This window comes from Ornithodoros turicata, chromosome 4 (genome assembly GCF_037126465.1).
Source record: "Ornithodoros turicata isolate Travis chromosome 4, ASM3712646v1, whole genome shotgun sequence".
Classification (NCBI taxonomy): domain Eukaryota; kingdom Metazoa; phylum Arthropoda; class Arachnida; order Ixodida; family Argasidae; genus Ornithodoros; species Ornithodoros turicata.
This window is the reverse complement of record NC_088204.1, coordinates 9,171,816-9,196,537: the sequence shown is the minus strand read 5'-3', so window position 1 is coordinate 9,196,537 and position 24,722 is coordinate 9,171,816. Positions and strand designations below refer to the sequence as shown.

Sequence of the window (24,722 nt, the reverse complement as noted above, 5' to 3'; positions counted from 1 at the left end):
TTTGATATTTTTCAATGAATCAGGCACAACGTGGAACAATGACATGAAAGAGCCTGAATCATCACTGATGGCATTCCTAGCCACGCCGTGCCAGCGTGGAAACAGTTCCAACATGCATTGATAGAATTTTCTGTGAACGTTGCGGCGTCTGCTTATTATAGGGAATGGAATATTGAAGAAGATAAAGCTGAAGGGATGAGGGTTGTTGGTTGGAGTGCATGGATGCCCGTCTCATCCACAAGGCTGCCTCGCAACACAACGACTGCTGCTACCTCATCATTAAAAAAAGTTGGAACATATGTTCAGTAAATCCATTCAATCCAACTCAATATTGAAATGATACTGCCACAGCCACAGTGAAATGCATCCTCGTGCTTTGTCATGGAGTCTTTTGTGTGGATCGCATGTTAAGGTCATAAGTTACAAGGACTGGGACGAGTCAGTGACGGACGCAGTGATATTGTGCTTCTTCGCTTTCGTGTAGCATTTCTTGGAACTTCGCGCAATCCCGCTCATCACCCCAGAGCACCCCATGACATCATTCATAATTTGTTGTAGTAACGGACTACCCAATGGAGTATCCAGGGAATGTAGTCACCCAAATACAAAAATGAAATGAGAAGTCACTCATGTCATTGTACAACAGGAATAGCAACTACCCGAATTCAATACCGGTCGATTATTTTCATTTCCCTTTCTAGTAATAGAGGATCGTGGTATGTTTTCGTTCCCATATCCAATTTTGGTAATACACCGTTCCTGTTTCTGTTGCCATTACCTGGTTCTAACCTTCCGGTCTGTGTTTCCCTGCTGCAACATCAGACAACAATTAACTGTCACCAGCTACCCAGTCTTGTTCCCATTGGGCTCAACATAGCCCTGAGAGCGTTCTTATTAGGGAAATATATCTTTTTTTTTTTCAACGTTTTTCTTATCTTACAAACAATAATACAACATTTTCCTTATCTCATTTACAGAACTACACAAGGACGGGTGTAAATCTGTGGTACAACTTTATTCTTGAATGACACTCACTTTATAAAGCCACAAAAACTCAAGACACAGAAACTGGCTTCCCGATTCATTACTGGAAAGGTTTGGGGGCAACAAAGACCCTGTTGGACCAGCCAATCAGGGCGAACCTCCTTAAATTATAACACTGGAAGCTTTAACATTCGAGCACGACACATCTTAAACCTCCAATCACTCGACAGGTTACTTTATTAACCATGACCAACTCGCCAGCGTGTTGTTGCTTCTTTCACTTAGCACGTGCTGCGCGTTTTGTACTTTTTGCAGCTCCTCCCGTCAAACAAAAAAATTACTCCCAGCTTTGCCAATATTCAGATATTGAAACACAAATGTTGTTTTACTTTTTTTTTGTGCTGTACTCGATAAGGGAAAAACTGTCTTCTGGAAAACGTATTTCTCATGAGTACGCACGTGCCGATTTGAAGCGTAGCCTTTGCACTTTTGTCACAACAGTATTTTTTTTTTATGACGCCTGAACGTTCTTTCACTCCTGTTGATCCCACATATGTTTACGTTGCAACGTACTGTAACCTGTGCCTCACAGAAATATGGTGCTGACCAGCATAACATTGTATCGTTTTAATTGCAAATATTGCAGATCGTGTGCAAGCTCGGTTGCACATATTCGTAAAACAGTGTGCCTTCAGGTTACTGCATTTGCAAACTGCTTCTTCCTGCTAGAGTTGTATAGAGTCAATCATTCAACATATCAAAGTCAGCTTTTATGCAATGCTCTATGCTATTCCAAATTCTCCCTATTTGCACGGTCTCGCTTTTGGATGACCTGACCTGACCCAAATATTTAACTTAGGAGCTACTGGCTAAAAAAAAAGAAAATAAAAACAAAGAAAGAGAGAGAAATAAAAGAAAATAACTACATTCTGCGCACACAATACGGACCGAGCACAAAAGTAAGTATGCTATACGACACAAATAACATTAGTCCACATCTAAATTCCCCGTACTCTCTACTCACACATGGAATGACTGAGAAAGATGGCAAAGATCAAACAACACAACTGATAGGGGTGGGGGTGGGGGGGAGCACTTGCGTGCACACAATGGGTGCACATTATATAATCTCTCAAATCAGAAGGTGCCTTGTACTGTTACAAGCTGTGAGAAATCACGTAATGACTGCCACAGCAAACAAAACATACTCATCGCATTCTATAAACCTTTGCCTCCCGCTATATTTCTAAAGAACAACGCTACAAAGCGGATTGATCTGCACCAACGAAATAGCGTTCTTTCGAATAAACACCTTTTCTTAGTTTGTTCGACGTTGAGTTGAGATTTCAAATGTTCCAAAAGTCGCACTGCTCTGAAGTGCACCACCTAGTTTTAAGTGAAACACTAGTATCAGTACCAATTACATCTTGTTATGTATTTTGTTTCCGATTCAGATATGAAGCTAGGCAGAAAAACGAAAATACATTTGTGGCAAGCTCGGACACTGCCTACCACCCCTTCTCTCTACTTGGCAATGGCCCAAAAACCACTATGGCCGTTGTGTGACCATGAGTAGTGTTCCCTTGACTAGCGGTGAAACTACCACTCAGCTACAGGCCTAACCTCTTTTTTCTTTCCCTATACATCCCTCCAACTGCTCCGTCTGTGACTAGAGGAAAAAACTGCCTATGAGGATCAATTAGGCTGCACACGAGACTGCACAAATTCTAGGAGTGCGCCACTTGATGCCAAGGTGCAAAAAGGTCGCCACCAGAATCAAAACCCAGCGTTGGTCACTTTTGAGCTGCGGGTGCGAGTATTAATAGCGTCCGAAAAATGGGCACGGGAACCAAGCGCTCTACCCGCAGCAGTTCCATGCCTTTCGTAGCGCACACACGTAAGAACTCGATTGTGGTCGCTTTCCGTCCCTTCCTCCTGAACGCGCATTTCTATCTGCAGTTTGTGCGAACATGTCTGCGGAGTCACACACCTGGAATAGCTTGAAGGAAGAACGTGAAGAGCTAACGTGGTACCTCACATACCGACCGGCGTTACGCTTATTACTGTTCGTCAAATTACCTCCTGTGTGCAAACATTCATTTCATTATTATCATCACCCAATATGCTGCAACCACAGTCAAGCACCCATGGAGCAATGATGCAAAAATCTGTATAGAGTGAACCGTAAGTTGCACATTCACGAGTGTTGAGTCATTCCCTGTAATCTCAATGCCATTCCAGTTGCGTCGCTAAACATGCCAGACCTATGGTCAACGGGACTAAAAGTCCTTTTTTTTTTTTCAGTTCTCATTAATTAATCTTCCTAATGGCACAAATTGACCCGAAGTGTTCACGGTGGATTCTGAGTCTGCTGGGTCCTTCAAGAATCGTTTTCAAAGGGACCGCGCTCAAGGCTGTCCCAACTAGTCCCGTAAAAAAAAGTATAAGCGTACTAGAAAAGTTTAAAACTATCAAATAATCTTCTACAGGTAACCTACTCTACTCTGCCACTAGAATGAGACACACAATGTTAAAAAAAAACGTATTGTGACACCACAGAATGGAGCCACACAACTTTAGGAGGAACACTCCACACAAATATTCCAAGGCCTAAGAAAGACCCATAAATAAATACCTATATGACAATTTGGACTGTCAAGCTTTCTTAAATCCCCATTCGAACCCGACAATTCAAGGATATAAGGGCAGATCGAACTGACTGGGCAGGCTAATGCGATTGTATTAACAGTATGAGAAAAAGATTGTTCATATCTACCATTTGAGTGTCCCTCTAAAGTCCCATGACCAACTAATGGGATGTACTACCTGTGATAAAATAAGACCAACAGTTTTGGTCTGCTGCACAAGCACACTTGTCTCTCAAATGGCAGTAATACTTTCATGTCAAAAAACCTATGTACAAGCGGGCAACAATGTACAAAATGTAACAGCTCGTCTCTCAAAACAGAGAACAGATGCAAAAACAAGAAAGAGGGGGACAAAACACCGTCCGTGCGATATGTACACCTAATGTCTTCCTAGCTGCTGGGCTTGACCACTTCCACGGTGCCGCCCCAGCGGAGGCGGAAAGTCCCTGCTCGCCATCGGATCGTTGGGTCCCACAGTGCGTGCAGGAACAGATAGAGTGCACTGCACTCACGGAATGTCCAGGCCACCACAAACTCCCACTTGCTGAAAGGCAGTAGCCCATTCTGCGCACATATCATACGTCACCCTTTTTACGACGTTCAACCAATTTTTAGCATTTTTTTTTCAGCATAATTTTTTCCCCCTTTCTTTAAGGTGCTTCAAGTGAATGCTGGAGAGCTTCTTCTGCAAGCTATGACATGTGGAAAGACTCATTTATTTTTGAAGCCGTTTAACAATAGTACCTGTCTTCAACAAGTTTGAAAATATAAATTATATTTCCATTTCCATAAAATTTACATTTTCATCACTTATACAACCAGACCTGCAAGATATCTGTTCCGAGAAATATGTTACATAAATACAATCCAATACTTAGTTATTGGTCAATGTGGCTACCAAAACATTAAAAAATGGGCGGTCCACATATTATTTAATCCTATTTCTCCGACAGAATACTGTTACGTCCAAAGGACGGACCACCGCACAAAGTGCTAACACACGTAAACCAGATAGAGAATAATCGCAGATACTTGCAGACAGTTGCACATATCTAGTGCTCCAGTTTTGCTCCAACCAAACGATTGCTGCCAACGCCTGGCCCACGTTTTCGGTTTTTATTTTTGGGCGGATTCAGCCTAGCCGTTTTTCTATGTTTATTGATTTTCACGAAATCGGCGTTTTTCTGTTTTTCCTGGTGTGTACATGGTTTACGTGACAGTTATCGGCGAATTGAAACCACAATGTAATTTCCGCACGACCCTCATTCAACACGGTACGTTCGCTGCGGCGGTGTTTTACGACCAACAAAAAATGTAAATGGACATTTGTTCGCAACCATCGTATTTCTGTAGGGTTTTCTGATCTGCATCAACAACTTGCTGGGCATGTGCAGCAATTTATCTCTGCCATGTCCTGGAATGTCCCTCTGTTCTCATAGGGTTCTTCGTTTTCAGGTTTTTATGATTTTTGCAAATTCGGGAGGGAAAAATCGTGTCTGATTTACACGCGAGAATTCGAGGAGAAATCGGGTGCTACGATCTCTGTTTGATATTGTCATCGGGGAATGTTCGGGTGAAACGAAAGGCGTACGAAACAAGTCACTGCTGTTACACTGGGACGAGAAACAATAACCTTTATATTTCCGCTCAGAACTGGGGCAGTGAATTACGGTACTCAAACAACGGTACTCAAACAGCGGTACTCAAACACTTGCCCGACCTCCACAAAAGCTCATCTTTGACTTCCACGGGAGGGGATCATAAACGGAGGACAAATAGGTTGTCACAAACAGCTCTCTTTGCTGATATTATGATTCACTTTTCCCGACGGTATACCAAGAACGACAAGTTGAAGGACAGCGTTTCGGTCAGATATCGGGTTTTACCCGGAATCTTGAAAATTTGTTCGGGTAGGGGGAGGAGGAAACTCTCGTGGAAAATCGGGTTTAACCCGAAAATGAAGAACCCTATGTATACATGGAGAACTGACGTTCTGAGTCTGGAACAACATAGAAGGGACAATCACATACAAGGCCTCAAGTTGCCTAAGAAATTAACGACGAAAGATGAAAGTCACTGAAAAGGTTAGCCAGCTCTAGGACTCGAACCCACATCTTCTGGATTGCCGGTAATCACCGGGTTCGAGTCCCACAGCTGGCTAACCTTTTCAGTGACTTTCCTCTTTCAACCCAATGTATTCTGTGTTTTTCGATTAAGACCCAATTGAGTGAAATTTACCCGGCGTATGTTATTCGTTGTTTTTCGATTAAAGCCGAAAACGTGCAGTCCTACCCATATGATTGATTACAGTCTCTAACGAGATGGAAGATGTAATTTTTCCAAAGTGGTACCTGAACGATGCTGAGCAGCATCCAGTCTAGCAGAAACCAGACGAGGAGGTGGAGCAGGTAAACAGCAAATGCATCCCAGTCAAAGAGAACGCTCGTTGCCCAGGCAACGCACATGCCAAGCACCATACACTCCGAAAGCGGCTCCAAGATTATGAGGTGCGGCAGCATGGCAAAGCGCAGCTTTGCCCACCTGTTGGTCAACACACAATCATTTTGTGCCTCCCTCAAGGCTGCTCCAGAAGGACTACAGCTCTACCCCTAATGAGCACATGAAGGTTAATTCCATGAATGTCGAATGCAATTACAAACTCCTTTGCTAGTTCTCCGAGGTTCCTCGTCATAACAAAAGCACAGACTATAATTGTCTACATCGCCATTTGTTAGGGCCATCCGCACAATGCATGCAAATGTGGGAGATGGAATATGCAAAACACTAAGAGAACATGAATTGGCTGAAGCAGATATGTAACAGCTCGTCATTCAACAAAATACAGTCGAGCCCGTTTATAACGATATTGACGGGAACGCGAAATCTGATCGTTATATCAGAGTATCGTTAGAAACGCGCTTTCGAGAAAATGCCACTCGGGTTCGCGCAAACGAAGTAGATCGTCACAAGTAGAACGCCGCTGAACATGCGCGTTTGTTGGGAGCACAGAAGCATTTTATCTACCTGACTCAGCTGTGCATCGAAAGCTTCTGATAAGATAACCGCCGATATCGTGTGAGGCGCCGCACCTTTTGAGATCGACGACCTCATTCATTGCTCGTCATCCAATGCCGTAGTCATCATCATCCTCACGATCGGGACTGCGAGGTCAATCAGAATGCGCGTCCGCCACGGGTAATCCGGCGACGCGTGTTCGGGTGGTGACACGCAACTGTCTGCCAATACACGTTTTCGAAGCCGCGGCACTTCACAACGCGGTTTTGCACCAGTACGAAACCCGTAGAGCGCATGTAACTTAGGGTCGAGCCACGCGTCTTTCCTCGTCAAAAAGCGTCTCGGAACCGCGGACGGCATCGTAGCAAGCACTCAGCAAAAGATGAGAAAAAGCTTGAAGACGAGAGAACGATGTAGAGAGGGAGCAACCTCCTCTACTTCTCGCGAGCTCCTTCCGCCCTTTCGAAGTCGCGTGTCTTGCAACGCACGCATCTAATCCCCGGGAGTCATGCGCGGATAAACGCACTGCGTTCTCACTTTAGAGGGCACGGAGGCGAAGGCTCTTGAAAATGCCAATGTAATTTGTTTTCAGTGAAATTCTGCAATCTTGCTTTCTAGTTTTCACGCGCTTTACCGGCAGCCGGGAGACTTCGGATCGCTATATGCAAGCAAGCGCTTTCGCGGCGATCGTTATATCGATGTTTTGTTTACATGTAGTTCAATGGGAGAGCTGACGGGAACCAACAATTCGATCGCAATATCGGAGTTATCGTTCTATCGAAGATCGTAATAAACTGGCTCGACTGTATGTAAAAAATCTATATAAACGTATACAACAATGCTAGAGTCCACCTGGTTGCATGAGCAAACAATACTGTTTTGGCCTATGAAGATAGAAACGCAGCTTCACAGCGCAGTTGTTCTTCACCAACGGCATTATTCACAGACTTCGTATTGCCACTTGCCATTTGGAGCGCCTTACTGGGACGATCATTTGGGATGTTCACAGTTCCATCTACATTCTGGAGCTAAAATCTACTGTAGATGCCCTCTTGCTTCAAATACCGTAATTTCACGTGTATTAGCTGCGGTTTATGCGGATTTGGCTTTCTAACGGGCGCTCTGCGGCTTATTTGCATTTTCCCTGGTATTTTTCCCGTACACAGGTTTTAACGAAAGGGCTGACAGTGTCTCTGGAACAGCATCGTCCTGCCAATGCACGAAAAATGCGTAACGGGGGAGCGTCCACATTCATGTAGACTGACCTTCCTGGTACCTTCCCCCCAAGCAGCTTCAATGAAAATGGTGACAGTCATTAATGTCTTTTAGAAGGCCACTGACCCGTGAATCCATGAAAAATACGCAACAAGGGCACAATCCGATCTTGGAAGAACACTAGGACTGACCTCCTTTGTTGTACACGATGCCGACCTCGTAGTATGAACCACAGGGTTTATGGCAGTCTCTATGGTCTCCTTTGTCACAAATCAGTCGCGTCGTATTGCCCGTGGCTTATCTGCGAGTGTGGCTTATCTGCCCCAAAATTTTCAAAACGTTCCTAAAAACGGGTCCTGCGGCGTATCTGCGGTGCGGCTTATACGCGTGAAATTACGGTACGTGCGTAACAACTTCAACCATGCAGCCACTTCAACCCCACCGTTCACGAGCGATTACCTGGTAACGCGCGTCTGAAATGTTCCCACCTCGCAGACTCCTGAATTCTGCCAGGCCGGCTGGGAGCTGATGCGAATTCTCCAGCCCCTGCGAAACAGAATTTCAATCAATGCCTCGGGCCGGCCCACAGACGGGCTTACCACCCCTACCTGTCTTCAAAAGACTTGGCAAAGAAAAAGTCCTCGGCCAAGTACTGTGCAAAGGCCTGGATGCCCCCTACTTCGTCCAGCAGCTTCTTCCGCATAAGTGCCGACATTCCTGTCGCGCAGTTAACCCGCAGCAAATCTGCAGACAGGTAGATGCGCGCGTGCGCCGTTCCAAAGTACACCTGCAAGGTGCCAAATGGTAACGGTATGAATGGTTAGTAGTAGAGCCTGAAGTTTTCGGGAAATATGTTTTTCCAAATTCGGGGGGTAAAAATCGGGTAAATAAACATGTGCTCCAAATTCGTGCGAATTCGGGTGAAAAAACTTCCAGTACGCTAAATTCGAGGAGAAATCGGGCTCTGTTACTCGAAGTAACTGTACTGGTTTGGTACAGACGGTGATGTAACTGCATTTGCTGCCAAACAAGTTAGTGTGCATTCCTACAGACGTCTCATTGAGTGCAATTTGCCTGGTAAAAATCGGGTTTCGCCCTAAAGAGGCAACCTTCAATTCGGGGTGCAAATTCGGGGAAGAATGGGGTTAAACCCTAAAACTTCAGGCTCTAGTTATTAGTAATGGCTATAGTCTTTGTTGGTGAATTACCTTCTCCAAGATGGCAGGGAATCCTTTTCTATCACAGGCAAAAGGCATCTGGTGCACCAGAGCTACATCGTCCGTCATGGAGAGCACCATGTCCAGTAATGTGTCGTCTTTCACTGGAAAAAAAAAAGAGGAGGACATTTTTAGAGAATGAAGCTTCCTGTTTATGTTTATTAGCCAGGGTGCCAGTTCTGTGGCTCCAGTACTGTGGCTCAAATGAAATATTTGCATTCTTTATAAATCGAATTTACAAAAAAAAAAAAGGTGTAGTATCGTTGCTCATGTACACTCTCAAAGAGTACAGTTGACTCATGTATGTGGGTGCAGCGTGCTACACCCCTTCGTGAACACCCTTAAAGGGACTATCGCATCCGTCGCGGTCGATTCCGAAACTACGGTGCCTTTTCACTTCTTGTTCATCACCGACGACGACGTCGAAGATCCGACGCAAATTAGTGGAGTTGTTTCTGTGCAATTTGATGTAACGCATGGCACGAGCAGACGACAGTTGTTGAGAGCATTCCGGAATTCCCTCTCTGGAAATGTCACTTGGACGAAACCAATCAGGGAGCGGCAGAGAGACCTTGGCGTCCAACCGCTCACGGAAATGTCTGAGATCAGCTCGCGGAATGCTGCTTCTGGTTAGCGTTGTACGTGTTTGTACAGCCAGGAGCGTAACACCATGTTCCACGGAACATGGTCATGTCAGCACTCACGCTGGTAAGCGAAAGTCGGCCTCTTTACCGAGGTCTCTTTACTTAGTATATTGCGGTGCAAATGCCAAGCAGACGACGTCGGAGACAATCACCTGCGCTGTGCTCCCATTTGTTTGCCTGGCTTACGTCACTCTAGCTTAGATGCAGAGTGAGTGAAGGGAGAGACAGTCAACCGTGCCAAAGCAAAAGGACAGCGGGACATTGGCCTCCATTGGCAAGCCGTTGGGGTTTGGGAACAGCAGAAGGAACATTTAAGAAGGTCAGAACAAAAGGCGACAGTACTTTTGTTAATGCACTCTCTTATCTCCTGCCCAAAAGCGGTGTGTCACCTAAACTGAGTCTGGAGGGGGAAGGGGGAGAATATGTCTATAGTAATACGGATGGAAAGGTTAGCCAGGCAACAGACAACTTGCTACTCCAGTAAAGGAAAAGAAGAAAAAGCTGGAATAACAAGAAGACTGAGAAAAAAATGGGATAACAGAAACAAAACAAAAGCAACACTATAGCAAGAAGATAGAGGGGAAGCATGCCTAGAATCGCGACTTTTAAGGTCCCGCGAAATATTCCCAAAATGTGTTTCACACTGGATTCGCAAATTATTAAGAGAGCAAAATTAACAGCTTTTACAGTACTGGGAATCACTCGAGATAAATCAACAAGACTCACTCCGAAGTCCACTGTCTGAGACGAGGATGAGTTCATACATGGCAGCTTCGTAGCCTTGTTGCATATTATTGATCTTTGGATTCACTCCGACCGGTCGACCACCTGGGGGACAACAGACGCTCGCTTAATCTCAATAAATGTGGCCACATATTCCATAGCATAGTGAGCATAGTGACCTATAAACATGCGTGCGTTGACCATGGGATGCTTCTCCATGAGCCTGCTGACGAGCATGATTGCTGGGTCACTCTCGTCTTGAATGCAGAACAGGAGCTCAAACTGAAAAGGCACAACAGTAATTTACATAAGAGCTACAAACAAGGTGCGACTACCAACATTCTAGCCATTTGAATCCAGAACATTAAAACTGACAAGTAAGCCATCGCTTTGAACATTTTTCAACCACAAAATGTGCTTTACACAGACAACTTGCCCATTATGGTGCCAAGACCTAATTATTACTTATTAATTATGACTACTAATTACTTGAATATTGACTACTAAGCACCTAATTATATTGATTAATGACTACTAAGTACTGAATATACTATTAATACTGCTTAATTATGACATAAATTACTACTATGCATTGATGCATGTATGTGTAGAGTCTACACATACATGCATCAATGCATAGTAAACACAGTAGTCTACACTGTAGACCACTGTGGTTTTGGATTTTATGTTTTCCACAAATCTGCCAGTAAAAATCCAGTTTTATGTTTGAAGCCGTAATACATGACCACGATGGCTTCTAAGAGGAATTCTTTAACAGGGTGATCAGCTGTTCTTAAATACTATGTCATGTTGAACCAAACGACTTATGCAGCAAGATGTTCTGCACACTACAGCCTCCTTGAAACTCCAGGGAATGGTTGCCATAGTTCTGTAGCAACTCATTTATTTATTTATTTATTATACCTTAAAGGTTCATAAGGGCTCATGCAGTGGATCACTGATAGGAAGGTACAAACTCCTGGGTCACATCTAACCCCACAACTGTCACTTGTTTGTCCAGACATCTCACAGACAGCTGTACAATCCTGCATCGTGACTGCAGCCATCATGTACAGGTACAGCTTTCAATGCAACTATGACATGTGAGTACTCATACAGCATCAATGAAACTACAACGGTATAATAAACGCAGAAACAAATTATTACTGGGGCTGCTGGAACTATCACATTCAACATGGAATTCAACATGGTTGGCTATGTCCCATTACGACAAATACTGTCCGTGTCACAGTACGACAAGTATCTGCGTATAAAGCAGGCGCAATGTACTGCATGTTTTTCTTAGTCTTTACGTGTACACCTTGCGGCACACCGAATCTTCAAAAGTTGTCAGTTGTGGTGTCCGACTGGTGCAGACGTTTCACTGTGGGAATGCAGCTCTCTGATTTTGTAAAAGAGATTTTTTTATTCAAATCCCAAGAATGTAGCTCATGTGGTGACCCACTTTCGTGAAGGAAAAATGGGACGTGTCTTGGGGGTACCTGCTGGGAACCTCGGTTTCCCGAGGGCTTCATAAGGAGTAACTTTATGAAACAGGTAGTTGTTCCCATGGTCAGCAGGCAACGAGGGAAAATCGTTGGTAGAGGGGTCGTGATAGCACAGCTCAGTCTTTGCATATTGAGCTTTTTTGTGTGTGTCTGCGTCGCGTTTACAGTAGCCTGTGTAGCCAGATCAGTCTGTTGTAAAAGTTGCTCGAGTGACATATATCTGTGTTCAGAGTAATACATAGTATTATTATTATACCCTGTCAGGCATTAACAAGAAAGGATAAGATACACAGATACAGCACAAGTCTCACTTATCACACCAGTTAACATCACATCTTCTAGCGCTTCACAAAAAATAGCAGCATCACGTACATGATCAAATAAATTAGCATGTAAGCCATCCCATTCTTCTAGTGTCCTTATAAAAGCATTTATTCAGCTCCGAAAGGCGTTTAAACGTGCACTGCTAAACGGACTGCAATGATATTGCCAGTAATTTTGGTGCCATACAACATTCTGCTTCAATACGCCCACTGACCAAAACATTTTTTTACCTGTCGATTTTTCTACGTTTTTCTAAATATGTCTAATTCTACCTTGCATCCTAATTCAGTCACTGATAGCAGCTTATTGCACACAGGAAATATACAAACTAAGAAGAATCTAAGACATGATTTTGCATAATTTCAATTTTTCCAGTAATAGGCCATCGACAGCTTGTGGTCTATCCTTCATCTATCTTAAATCTTCAGGTGTTGCAAGATTATTCCTCCCAACTAGTCGAATCTTGTGGCATACGGCCCACCTTTGAACACAATACAGCAGTTTCAAAGATGACGAAATAAATATGGGCTGTTGAACCGCTGGTTGAAGAAGTGAGGTGTTTCATTGTTTTTTGAACAAAGTGTTGCCATCACTCATACACCCAACCACTGTCGTCCATGTTATCATGCAGTATGGACGTCCTTTTACTGATCGCATCTGCTTGAGTACTGTGTATACCTGTACATACCGAGGACTGTGTTCCCGATTGTTAAAAAATGAACCTGATAAGATAAGAACGTCGTACGATTACAATACAAAATGCTGATGGGAGAATTTCCTCTCAACTCAACTATGTTCTCTATAAATGTGCAGCTTTTGCATTCTGCTTTTGAGTTCTTGCTCTCCCCCCATAAGCGATTTATTACGCCACAAATCGTACTTCAGTACACATACGTGCACCAAAATGCTGTCACGTTCTATAAGGGTCGGATTTATACAGTCTAAATTTGGAATGACTCAAGTAATAGAATGGCTCATGTTTTTTTTTACTGTAGCTTAGTAAGTAGCTTTCACGTGTTCTAGTTTGCTGCCTACTTACCACATACTTAACTTTAAGCACCACAGAGCTTTAAGCTATGCAGGTTCCAGAAAACAGCATGCACAGAAAATACATTTTCCCTCAAAAGCCAGACATTACAGATGTGAACATGCCCTGTGAGTTGCACTTGCAAAAGGTTCTCTTACCACTGGGTAGTTCTGTGTGAAGAATGATTCAAGGTTACTGAAGAGGTTGGGATCTACACCAGTCAAGGGCTTGATTATGGAAACGCCAGGCAGGGGAACTTCCATTGGGGGTATTGCTTTCTTCTTGTGTAGTTTTAATTTCCTGCAAATTCGTAGATGAGACCTATCTTTCTGTCCTACAAGCACCGAGAATGTAAATATATGTGCAAGAACACTGATGAAGAATAAAAAGAAAAGAAAAAAAGAAAGAAACAGCACGGCAAAGAGATAAACATACCTGTCGTCGGCATTACTCATGCTGAGCAATGCCAACCACACGGAAAACGCCGCTGAGAACATGGTTTTTCTCCTACTACAAATGACTCCGCAGACTCCCCATCCCCAACCGATCTGTGTATTCTTTGACCCCGTCACGTTACACTGGCCCACAGAGCATTTTTGGAACAAAGACGTTCCCAAGTGGCAGATGCTGGGCAAGATTCCAACGAATTTTGCGGTCTGTGACAGCGGTCTCGTATAGGTTCACGCGGCCAAGCTACCAATCACAGTACGATACATGACGATCATACTAGATAAGACGATCTACATTCCAGACGTTCTCCAGATAATACACCCCCATTACTCATTCAAGTCGTCGTCATAATTCATCGCGGATGATTTGAAGCTCGACAGGCGCCGAACGCGAAGGAAGCTATCCATGAAGGTCTCAGCCCACCTTTTCGTAGCGTGAGCCCCGTTGGCTTTCCGGGGATTAAATTTTTCACTGACTATTAGATGAAGGAGAGGACATGTGAATATTGTAGCGGCGAACTGCCAAAAACCACGCCCAGCGAACTCGGGCCGGAACTGGCTATCGAAACACATGACAATCACACCACTGGCGCCCGGTAGCTGCACCAGATTTGCACGGTACTTGAAGCCTCCGTGAAAAAACACACTGTATATTGCGCGTAAGCATGCTCAAGGGCGTGAGTAAACTGCATTTGGGCCGCCCTCGGTAGCAGATGACCACACCGTTGTACCTCACTATGTCCACTCGTGTCACCAAAGCAGTCACTAGAAGTACGAGGACACTTTTACTCACCCATTAAAAATCGCTAAAAGATGTAGTAGCCACACAAACCACCATCCAGCAAAGAAAAATATAGCGAATCCATAAAGTGTGTAAAACAAGAGGGCCATTTTTGTGACGCTCCCACAGGCGTCACAACGGCACCGGACGTTTTTGTCACGTACTACGTCACGTACTACGTCACTTCCGTCGAGTCTCCGAACGGCGGTCGCCCGCTCCACCTCGCACGCCGGAGAGGCATTGGAGTCGGGCTCGGCAGCTGACGTCGGAGACCTGTAGCAGCAGACCGTCCACAGGTGAACACCCGAGTGAGATTATCACAGACATATCCTGGAGACCGCAGCGCGGTTCGGTTCCATGATCCTGGTTTAATGGCCGTTTTCACTGGAGGCTTTCATTTGCACACACAACCAAGACATTCATTCGGGCCTAGATTCTCGCTCCACATTCCCGTGCGCTCTTCCCCGGTGACAGGGACGAAAAAAGAAGACGACGATTGGTGGAACACGACGAAGGTGGTCCACGGTGTGCGAAGACATTTGCACTCTAAAATTTTATTTCTTTGAAAACAATGAATAAAACTGTAACCAGGCGTGCGACGTTTTCTCCCCCTTCCCTTTTCATTTGGTGCTCCGATTTCCGATTACAAATAAGGAATACAAATAATGCCCACGATATTGATACGTGCAAGACTCGCCAGGGGCGCTGGAAGCGCTCTACGAATTTCCCGCCCTCCAGTTTTTATTTTATTTTATTTTTTAATCCTCTTTCCAGGATAGTTTTGAGTGCGACCTCCGCTATGGATGCTGATGTTTTTCGCTCGAAAGGACACATGTAAACAACGAAGGTGAACATATGTCGCATATGAGGGGTAACACATGTTGCGCGTTTGGACGTCAATCTGACGGCCACAGAATACGAGACAGCTTTTTTTACTGACTGGCCTTCCGTGCGTGCAATCTGATGACGCGGTTGTCTGGGGTTTTTCCTGGGTTTTCCTCAGACGCTCTGTCAGATATATACCGGCATCAGTTCCCTTAGAAGTCGGCCCAGGACGCACATTCCCCCAGAGCGTTAGTCGTGGCGTTGCCCACCTGCCGAGGTAGCAATTATTCCTGTTTGGTACACCATAGGCAACATTTTTGCGAGACAAAATTGACTCTGGCAATCAACACGAGCTTACAGTGGCGGATTAAAGTGGGCTAGACGGACGTTATGCCTCGTGGCCCACCCTCCAAGGAAGCCCCGACTTTCGCCAAGTGTGTCTTTCATAAACAAAAAAGGTTAAAAAAATATTTTTCTTACCTTTTTCGTTTATGAAAGACAGACTCCTCCTTATAGACGCCACTTATATATCCAAACAAATATTTTACACAGGGTCTTCCGAAGACTTTGCAGACAAATATCGGCACAGTTGCTCCTGAAGTCGGCCCAGGATGCATACTAACCCCATGTCCTGGAGAGAGAGGAGGGAGGAGATAGGAGGTTCACGCCCGTACGTCGTTCGTTGCCACAGTTGCTTCGCGGCGCTAATACTATAACACTACTAGTCGCACAAAACCAAGGGTCCCCGCTCAAACGAGCATACAGTGAACCCTCGTTATTATGACCCCCGTTAATCTGACATTCACGCTTTATGACCGAATTCGTGGGGAACGGTTTTTTCCCCATGTAAATCCTTCCCGTTAATATGACATTCCGCTTATCGGACTATGACCGAGACTTTTGGGCACAGCTGGGGTCAAAGACACGTATTATCCTCCCGTTATTATGACCGCGTCACGCACCCCTTTGAGTGGCTGCTGAAGTTTCTCAGGAACAAAGTGACACAGTTAAAGTGGGGCGCAAAGGATTAGGGTGACTCGAGGTGTTGTTGTCCTCAATATTACTCATACCTCTTCTCGGATTGCTAAAGGAGTGAAGCACTGAAGGTTGCCTTATTGTTTTTTGAGCAACACAATGACATTAATAATGTTTGCGTGATCAATAATACTCTTGTACAGTTAGAAAAGCTGATCACTGCAAGCTACTCCAAGCAGTCATTGCTGACAGACTTTTTTATTAAATAAATTGTTGTACAGCATCATGCGTACGTTTTGTTCTGCCGTGCAGGCCCTCTGGTCCCCACTGGACCGCTTTCTCGTTATTATGACAATTCGCTTTATGACCAAAATCTGCGGGAACGGAGGCGGTCATATTAACGAGGGTTCACTGTATATCGACATTGTGGCAGAAGACAAGTACCCTGTACCCGTGAGTAACACGAAATAAATGTAATGAATTTGATATTTTAAAACAGCTAGGGGGGTGAGTTAATTCACGAATCAAGTACTGTATATCGCAATATACTGCGTACGACATCATATATGAATATAGCAGTAATACGGCTAGGTCACACTGAAGTTAAAATTCTGTAATATATCCTGGTCTTCCTCCAACCATGTGAACCATCATGCACAGTCGAGAAATGTTCCAAGTCGAGTAGTCTTCTCGCGTGATGACGCCCGGCTTTTGAAACATCTTCACCATTCACAGTATACTGACCATGGAGATGGGACTCCACAACGCATCCTCGGGGTCCCCTCACCAAAAAGACGACCACAGCGACCTTATTTATCACTGTTATGTTTCCTACGTGATCTTATTTCATTGGTATTGGTATTGGTGTTGGTATTGTTTCGAGCTTGAAGGTAAGGCTGCTTTCCGGCAGCCCTCTTGCGTGTTTTGTCAATCACGAAAGCTATATATACAGTATCAAACACAACGGTGTCCACAGATAGCTGCGGTACAAAATCCCACACACACCCCACGAGATGAAATTTATGTATTTATTATGTATTGATAAAAGAACACTCTCTTACCTTGACTCCCTGAAATTGTGGCAAAGACATTACTTCCAGGTTCGAACATTATACCGGGAGAGAAGTTTTGATGAAAGTGCAACACAGGGCAAAACAACTCGTTAATGGTGATAGCTTCCCGACTTGAAGAGCTGTCGAAATGTCGAAATTCTGAGCTAGAATTCGACAAAAACGCAGAAGGCCTGGCGCAACGCAGGTGGAACACATGTTTTGTCATTGGGAGAGGGTGCGCCCTGTTAAGCAGAACACGATTCATAAAGCTGTTTATCGGTCACTGTCATGTACGTCGTATTTTTCCTGTTCGGAAACAATAAAAATGTTTCTAACGTAAGTACAATAGAGATTGACACGGGCTGGGTCGGGCCTGGATTGCATTGTGGATGTTCTTTATTCCGAAAACAAGAGCCACACCGGCAGCACAGCGAATAAAATAGCTGAGAAACAGTTAAAAAAGACGTGACTCTTAGGAATGAAAAAGCCTGACAATCAGCCGTTGATTATTTATTAAAGAGAAGGGCGTAGCAGTCCGGAGCGTAACAATGTGTTTTAACTGTTTTTATTTACTGTGGTTCCGGTGTACATCTTGTTTTTGGAATAATAAATGTCCACCCCCAGCGTTTGCACCATTTTCAGCACTGTGAATGTTCAAAAGCAAAACTGAGAGGCTGGTGGAACGAGCGATTATCGGACGATTAACGATTACGATATATGCGCAAGAATCTTTCTTTAGACAGCCAATAAAGGTCGTTGTCCCCAACAACAACAAATATCCTCCGAATGTACGAATGGTCTCCTAAGGAATTCGTACGTCCGATGGATATCCCTCAGATATCCATCGGACATACCAATCCGTTAGGACATTATTCCTACATCCAGAGGATATTAGGTGTTGTTGGGGGTGTGTTGGTCTATGTGTGCTTGGACGGTGTCCCTGGATATCCCGGAGTGTGATTTTTTTCGGCCGTGCGGGCCACGGCCGGGCCTGGTCATTTTTCGACGGGCTCGAACCGGGCCGGGCCGAAAAATCGCGGCCCGTCTCAATCTCAAAGTACAATTATGAACAGAAAGTTGTACAACATATGCAAACAAAGTAGCAGAAAAAGAAAACATTCAGTGGAAGACATTGCGGGAGTATTTCCCACGAATACATTTGGAACCGCACAGTAAAGGCAGTCTGCATAAGAACAACCCCGAGACTTTTTTGATACAAAAAGATCATCTCGATGCTTTTCTTTATTTTCTTCTAAAGAGCACAAAATACAGTGAAAACACGGGTGCATTTTGTCTATCACTGAAGCAGTGTTATATTACACGGAAAAGCAAATAAAACAAATAATCCCCCCCCCCCTAAAAAAAAAAAAGCAACATTACTCCCTCCGGAGCGTGCACTGCACCAGCTCGCAAGACTTCAACAAAAATACTCCTCTGAGAAACGAATAAAAGCTGGCTTGCCAGCCATGCAGTGCCTCCGACCGATGCCTCCGTTCGGAAGGCGTCGTCGACGGGAGTTCCTGTCGGAGAAGCGACGTCCGAAGGAACGTCCCAGGAAAGTCCCACGGTATCAAACCAACACTATGTACACATTGAGCTCCACCTGAAATGCAACGTCATTTTTGAAAAGAAAATATTTGACAGAAAGCACGTGCAAAAGTAAGAGAGAGAGAGAGAGAGAGAGAGAGGGAGACAGTGCTGTGTGCGTCTCGCAACGCTTATAATACGAAATACAGGGTGTGTGCAGATAAACTTAACCGGCATTTGCACACGTAACTCGTTGTCTACTTACCCAAGGAACTTCCGGTGGCGCACGATGGCGTATTTATGCGTGCAAAAACTACAAAAAAAAAACAAAAAAAAAGAAAACATGGAAGCCATACTTAGCGTAAAAAAAATAAGCGCGACAACGTCGGCTTCCATGCGTTACAATAGGGAAGCATGGCGGTCTAAGGTGAGTTGTGTGCAGGTACCGCTAGGGAAGCTATCGGTGCAGAAACCGAAACGATGTCCCACATTGATGCTCATCGGTAGTGCCCCTAGCGGTACCTGCACACAACTAACCTGAGACTGCCATGTTTTAGTATAGTTTTAGTATGGTTTTATTAGCTTAGCACGTTGCCCTATTCTAATGCATGGAAGCCGACGTTTTCGCGCTCTGTTAATTTTTTTACAGTGAGTATGGCTTCCAGGATTTTCTTGTAGCTTTCGCACGCATAAATACGCCATCGTGCGCCACCGGAAGTTCCTCAGGTAAGTAGAAAACGAGTTGCATGTGCAAATGCCACTTAGGTTTCTCTGCACACACCCTGTAAGTACTGTGTCGCTCCAGAGCGGCACTTTAAATGAAAGTAAAAAAGAGTAAGTCAATTGATAGAACAAATAAATAACTACGTCATATCAGCTTCTGAAGTAGCTATACTGCATGACAGAAACATATTGTTTGGTTTTAATAATGCGCGCGCTTGCTGTGTGACGTGTGACCAAAAATGCGTTCTCAGCGGATTGGAGCGGAGCGAGACGTAAACACGCTCGGCTAAACCTATATTATGCTTACTTGGGGAACTTGTTGGTTCACAAGTGAGCACTGCTTGACTGTTGCGAGTTTCTCGTGGGGTTTCGTATGGAGACGTAGACTGGCCGGTAGAGGACAGCGCTCTCGCCTTCCTCCACGGAACCGTCGTACACTTGCCCCAGTTGAAACTCGGGTCCGATGTACATGCCGCCTTCCACGTGGTCGCAGCACACAGCTGTAATGAACCACGTAAGCATGCATCCCAAGCCGGTTCAAAGTGCCACAACGGACTAAATCTTCACAACTCTACCGAATTTATCTCATTGCAATCTATACGTATCTCACCATCTGTACTCTCCCAAATTATAGCGTTTCTCTACACGACGCGGAAAATATCGTAAAATTAATTTATATATTTTTGAGAAGTATATGACGTCATGAGGACCCCCCATTCTATCCAGGCGTCTGGCAACATTGTTCCTACCTGCGTTTCGAAAGAGAGAGCCGAGCGAGTCTCTCTCGAAAGCAGGCGATTTACCTCTCCTTCGCCGCAGCTGCTGGCAATCTTCCAGCGTCTGGCGAAGAGCGGAGATGGGCGCATCGTTGCTGGGAGAGAGACACCGGTGACGTCACCCACCCTTGGAGAATCCGAAACCATGAGGTTCCGTGGGGTCTCTCGAAAATTTATGGAATCGCGGAATGTTCACTAGTGGCATTTATGTATCGCGTCGCATACTGAGTCAGAGAGCGAGTTTGATTCGTTGTACGAAATAAGATAAACACAACCGTTTTGGTCCGCAGTGACACTTTGGAGGAAGCTTACCGTAGTCGATGTTAGGCTCCTGCTTGGCGTTGGGAATGCGGAAAGGACACGTGGCTATGGTGATGGGGAAGGTCATGATGAGGTCATCTCCAGACTTCTCCATCTCCACCCACACCTTGAGGACGTAGTACATCTGCAGCAGCCGACACACACCGATAAGAGTGGGTGGCATCACCGGCACGACCAGGCTGTTGGAACTGTCGAATTTATGCCTCGACTGGGGCTGGATGGGGTCCCCCCGGTACTCCAGCACCGTGTGGGAGACTTCTTTGTTCAGGCCCAGGACGCCGCGGTCGATGAAGAACTCAACGTGCTGTGGGACCCCAAAATGGAATGAAATCAAAACGAGTGTTGGAAGGTTTCAGGTAAACATGAACGTATATAACGCGCCGTGAGAGAGAAAAGTGTAACACGCACTATACTATTCCATAACAGATTTCAACTGTTTCTACATTATTGGTAGGGTTCTGTATCTCTCGAGGTTATTATTAATAGTATCCGAAAAATTCGGGGGACAAAGGACACCGCAATAAAAGAAGAAGACAGAAAGAGAAGCTGTCTCGCAAAAACATGTTCTTATGTCGAGTTGTCTCCAAGGAAGGACGGAGTTGCTCAAAAGAGTCACCCTTTATTGCCGGGCGGCTGGTAGCAAGCCACCTTTGTACCGGCTAACCTCTCCAAAAACACTCATGAGAAAACAATCTGCGATACGAGGCAGTCTCGGCATTAAAGAAAACAAATTTCTTCAACCAGTCATCAAGACACGGTTTTTCTTGCTGAGCTCTGGAACCCATTAGGCGGAGTTTTGCCGGCGTCTTTTTTTTTTTTTTTTCCCATATGAGGCCGAAATCCCGGGGCTCTGATTAATGGTCTACACATTACGCGTTATGTATATGCGTGCCCTATCTATTTTTAGTGGGAATGTATGCCCTCCAGCACTCAAGAGCTTTTTACATGCCTCGTTCGACAGTCCGATATTATTTCTGATGTCAATGTACCTGGACGAGTTTGAGCTTCAGCCTGACTTGTTCCTCGCTCTGGTTGTCGATGTCTGCCTTGAGTCTGAGACTTTCCCCGCAGCAATAGGCGGACCGTTCCAGGGCGCTGCGAAGAGTGACGACACCACGCTGGCAGCACAGGCAACAGACTGAACGCTTGTCCTGGCCTACCAGCGGCTTCTGCATGGACAAAGGGCTTGTAAGAGTGGCCGCGCCCTGTTGAGAAGGAGCTGTCACTCACGAGATACTGTTCATCCATACAGTCAATGTGGGGTCCAATGATGGTGAAGTATTTCATTCCCTGAGGCGGCGACGCGTACGGGATGTCCATGGTGACCTTGACGTAGTACCTGACGGTACAGGGGCGGGCTTCGAAGGAACACGGCAAGGCGCTCTCCGGTAACTGGAAGCGGAAGCCGAACGCGTGATGGCCCCGTGGTAGAATGGGCAGGGAACCGTCTGCTTTCTCTGCATCAAACAGGGTTAACGTTGAAACCGGAGCACGTCAAGACACGCCAAGAACGTAGTAGCTGATGTGCAAATGTTTTACAGATTCCTTGTGTTCATACAAGCGACATTCCCACGGAATATTCTTGTGGAAGGAAAAGCAAAAAACTGATCACGAGCCATAAGTTCCACTGAGTGTTATGTTCAGTATTCGCACGCTGCTGGAATATCGGGAGTGGGGTGGCTGCCAACGCCACCTAGGTAAACAAAGCCTGGTCGCTTAGACGACGTACGTGACATAGTAATTAATTAATGATTAATTAATTGAGCCACTATAGCAGCCACAGAAAACCTGCGTTTGAAATCATCCGCGACGACTAGCTGACTTGATATGCAGACGAAAGTCTGCGTCTGCTACGTACTACTACACCTGTCGTCTGCTACGGAATATCTTGTTGGTGGGCCGCAGGATGTTCAACACGGTTGGCAGCGCGCGAAAAGACATGATGTTGAGCGCTCGCGCTCACGTGACAGCAGGAAGATACGACGTTTATTCGCATCATTCCGCTGGAGCATTATGGGAAATATCGCTCGTGTAAATACACGTATACCGGACCTTTTCCCCAGATGACTGCGCGGTCGTCGATGAAGACTTGGTCATCCTTGACTGTTCTCCGATCACCGCTGACGACCACCTTCCACTCGGCGTGGGCCTTGCCTCGTAGCACCACACGGATCGCTACAGAATCGAAGATGAATTCATATGTTTAAAGAAAAAGTATCTGAACTGCGCTGATAGTTGTTGTAAAAAGAAGAAAAACATGTAAGGAATGATTCACACCCCAGTAATCCTCTACCGGTGCAACTCCACAATCAGATTGCAATTGTGCGATGTGTTATCATACGTTTGTGTTTCATTGTTCTCAATTACTTGTTTAACATGATGTTGTCTGCACTTTCATTTTAATCGCCTTCGATGTTCCCTGTAAAAGCCTTCCCATTCAGAGCGAAGGAAGTGAACTTGTGAGAGATTTACCTCTGAGTTTGAAGTTCTCCAGTGTGTCCACAATGATGTGGCCCGCCAGGGTCTCTCCCGCGTAATACATCTCTTTCTCGAGCCGGATGTCGAACTCCCGGATGTAGTCCATCTCCACCTGAAAGGACACCGTAAAGCTGGCTTCACCGCAAGAAGCATCGCCATGCGACGAAGCCAACTTTATCTACGCTTGCCAATCAAAACATTGATCGAGACCTCTTTCAATCACGAACCAAAAGATTCATTTCGGTCGTGAAGTAAGTTTTTGGCGGAAAAACACATGTTCATCAGTTGTCATTCCTCAAGCGACCAGCAACAACATTTTTGTCTCTCATGATAAAGCAGCAGAGTGCCAAGCTCTCTTCGGCGGAGATCTTTTTAGAAACATGTACCTGGATTTTGAAAAAAATATAACTGACATAGCAAGCACTTCGCAAACATCGAATGTTCGAATGACGTCCTTATTCGAGACTTTATTTATTGTAACGCTCTCACGTGGCTTATCAGATATATACGCTTATAAGGAACGCTTGCCACATCTTTTGCATGCAGCCAAAGAAAATACACAAGAACGGTACTTTAAAAGTACTTTAAAATCCCATATGCTGACTTTATAGCGAACATTTGAACCAAATCGCGTAGCGCCGAATTGTCTTTACTCACATGTATCACATTTCTGCCGAACGTTACCGTAACCGTCATTATATATAGGTGGGTAAAAATCGTTTTCTTTTTCTTTATTTAAAGCAGTGTCTATGTGATACGCTCCTCTCTTTTATAACGTCAGCCCACTGGCGATGTTCTCCCCCATATATCTAGGCAACAGATTAATATTGCTCCCGCGTAATCTGAAGAAATAATGGGGCCATCTTTCTTACAAGCAGAAAGACGCGTGTGTGTTGCAGAGAGAGCTCTGTCATCGACGTGATTCCGAGCGGCGCAAGCACCGCTGTTGAATTCGCGACGGAAACATCTTCGGGAAGCGCGGTTCAATATTTGGCAGCCGCGGAATCGCAAATATGGGGCGCAGACGTCCTTTCTTCAGTGAGCGGAATCACGCGCATTCAGTCTCCGACGCCACTTATATTGATGACATCCACGAAAAAATGTACCCGCTCGCCATTACAGGGGATACATTCCGCAACATTTTGGGAAGCGATTATCATTCTTTTGAGCCCAATACGGCGAGAAAGCAAGAAAATAGTGCGTAGTGCATAGTTTGGGTATGACCACTCACCCCACTCACCTGACATCCAGTTTATCAAGCGGATTGAGCGATGTTCAGTAAAGCCGTTAGCTGCAGGCTATGCAACGCGGAGGGAACAAAGATGCATTTCTGCTGGCGTACATCGTCGAAAATGGAAGGTACTGTTGCTCTATATCCGAGGTTCGATGATTTCAGGAGGCGCACGTACACCAAAAGATGAGCAAAAAGCGGACAGTTACCGCACGGATGCGGGGAAGCAAGTCCTCGAAGTGCGCAATTTACGGGGAAGGTGGCGACACTGTCTCTGGA

At 45.2% G+C, this 24,722-nt stretch overlaps 2 protein-coding genes across 5 annotated transcripts; both read right to left on the bottom strand.

Annotated features, from left to right (window-relative positions):
* Positions 1 to 996: 996 nt before the first annotated feature.
* Positions 997 to 17,605, bottom strand: LOC135390973 (ceramide glucosyltransferase-like). Of its 3 annotated transcripts, none has more exons than XM_064620996.1 (9): positions 17,397 to 17,605; positions 13,464 to 13,605; positions 10,626 to 10,728; positions 10,450 to 10,551; positions 9,071 to 9,183; positions 8,471 to 8,649; positions 8,322 to 8,408; positions 5,984 to 6,173; positions 997 to 4,196 (listed from the first exon to the last, which is right to left on the bottom strand). In XM_064620996.1, exons 2-9 carry the CDS (start codon positions 13,566 to 13,568, stop codon positions 4,023 to 4,025), a joined length of 1,053 nt encoding a protein of 350 aa, XP_064477066.1. In that variant the 5' UTR covers positions 13,569 to 13,605; positions 17,397 to 17,605; the 3' UTR covers positions 997 to 4,022. The 3 variants fall into 3 exon arrangements, with proteins under 3 accessions (XP_064477066.1, XP_064477067.1, XP_064477065.1); XM_064620997.1 differs by lacking the exon at positions 17,397 to 17,605 and adding an exon at positions 14,548 to 14,843; XM_064620995.1 differs by lacking the exon at positions 17,397 to 17,605 and adding an exon at positions 13,741 to 14,299.
* A 1,113-nt stretch (positions 17,606 to 18,718) lies between these two features.
* On the bottom strand, positions 18,719 to 24,681 carry LOC135392688 (arrestin domain-containing protein 3-like). Of its 2 annotated transcripts, none has more exons than XM_064623416.1 (8): positions 24,444 to 24,681; positions 23,207 to 23,324; positions 22,787 to 22,909; positions 21,965 to 22,191; positions 21,724 to 21,903; positions 20,726 to 21,038; positions 19,945 to 20,137; positions 18,719 to 18,990 (listed from the first exon to the last, which is right to left on the bottom strand). In XM_064623416.1, exons 2-7 carry the CDS (start codon positions 23,316 to 23,318, stop codon positions 19,962 to 19,964), a joined length of 1,131 nt encoding a protein of 376 aa, XP_064479486.1. In that variant the 5' UTR covers positions 23,319 to 23,324; positions 24,444 to 24,681; the 3' UTR covers positions 18,719 to 18,990; positions 19,945 to 19,961. The 2 variants fall into 2 exon arrangements, with proteins under 2 accessions (XP_064479486.1, XP_064479485.1); XM_064623415.1 differs by having other exon boundaries at positions 24,453 to 24,681.
* Between the last annotated feature and the right edge of the window lie 41 nt (positions 24,682 to 24,722).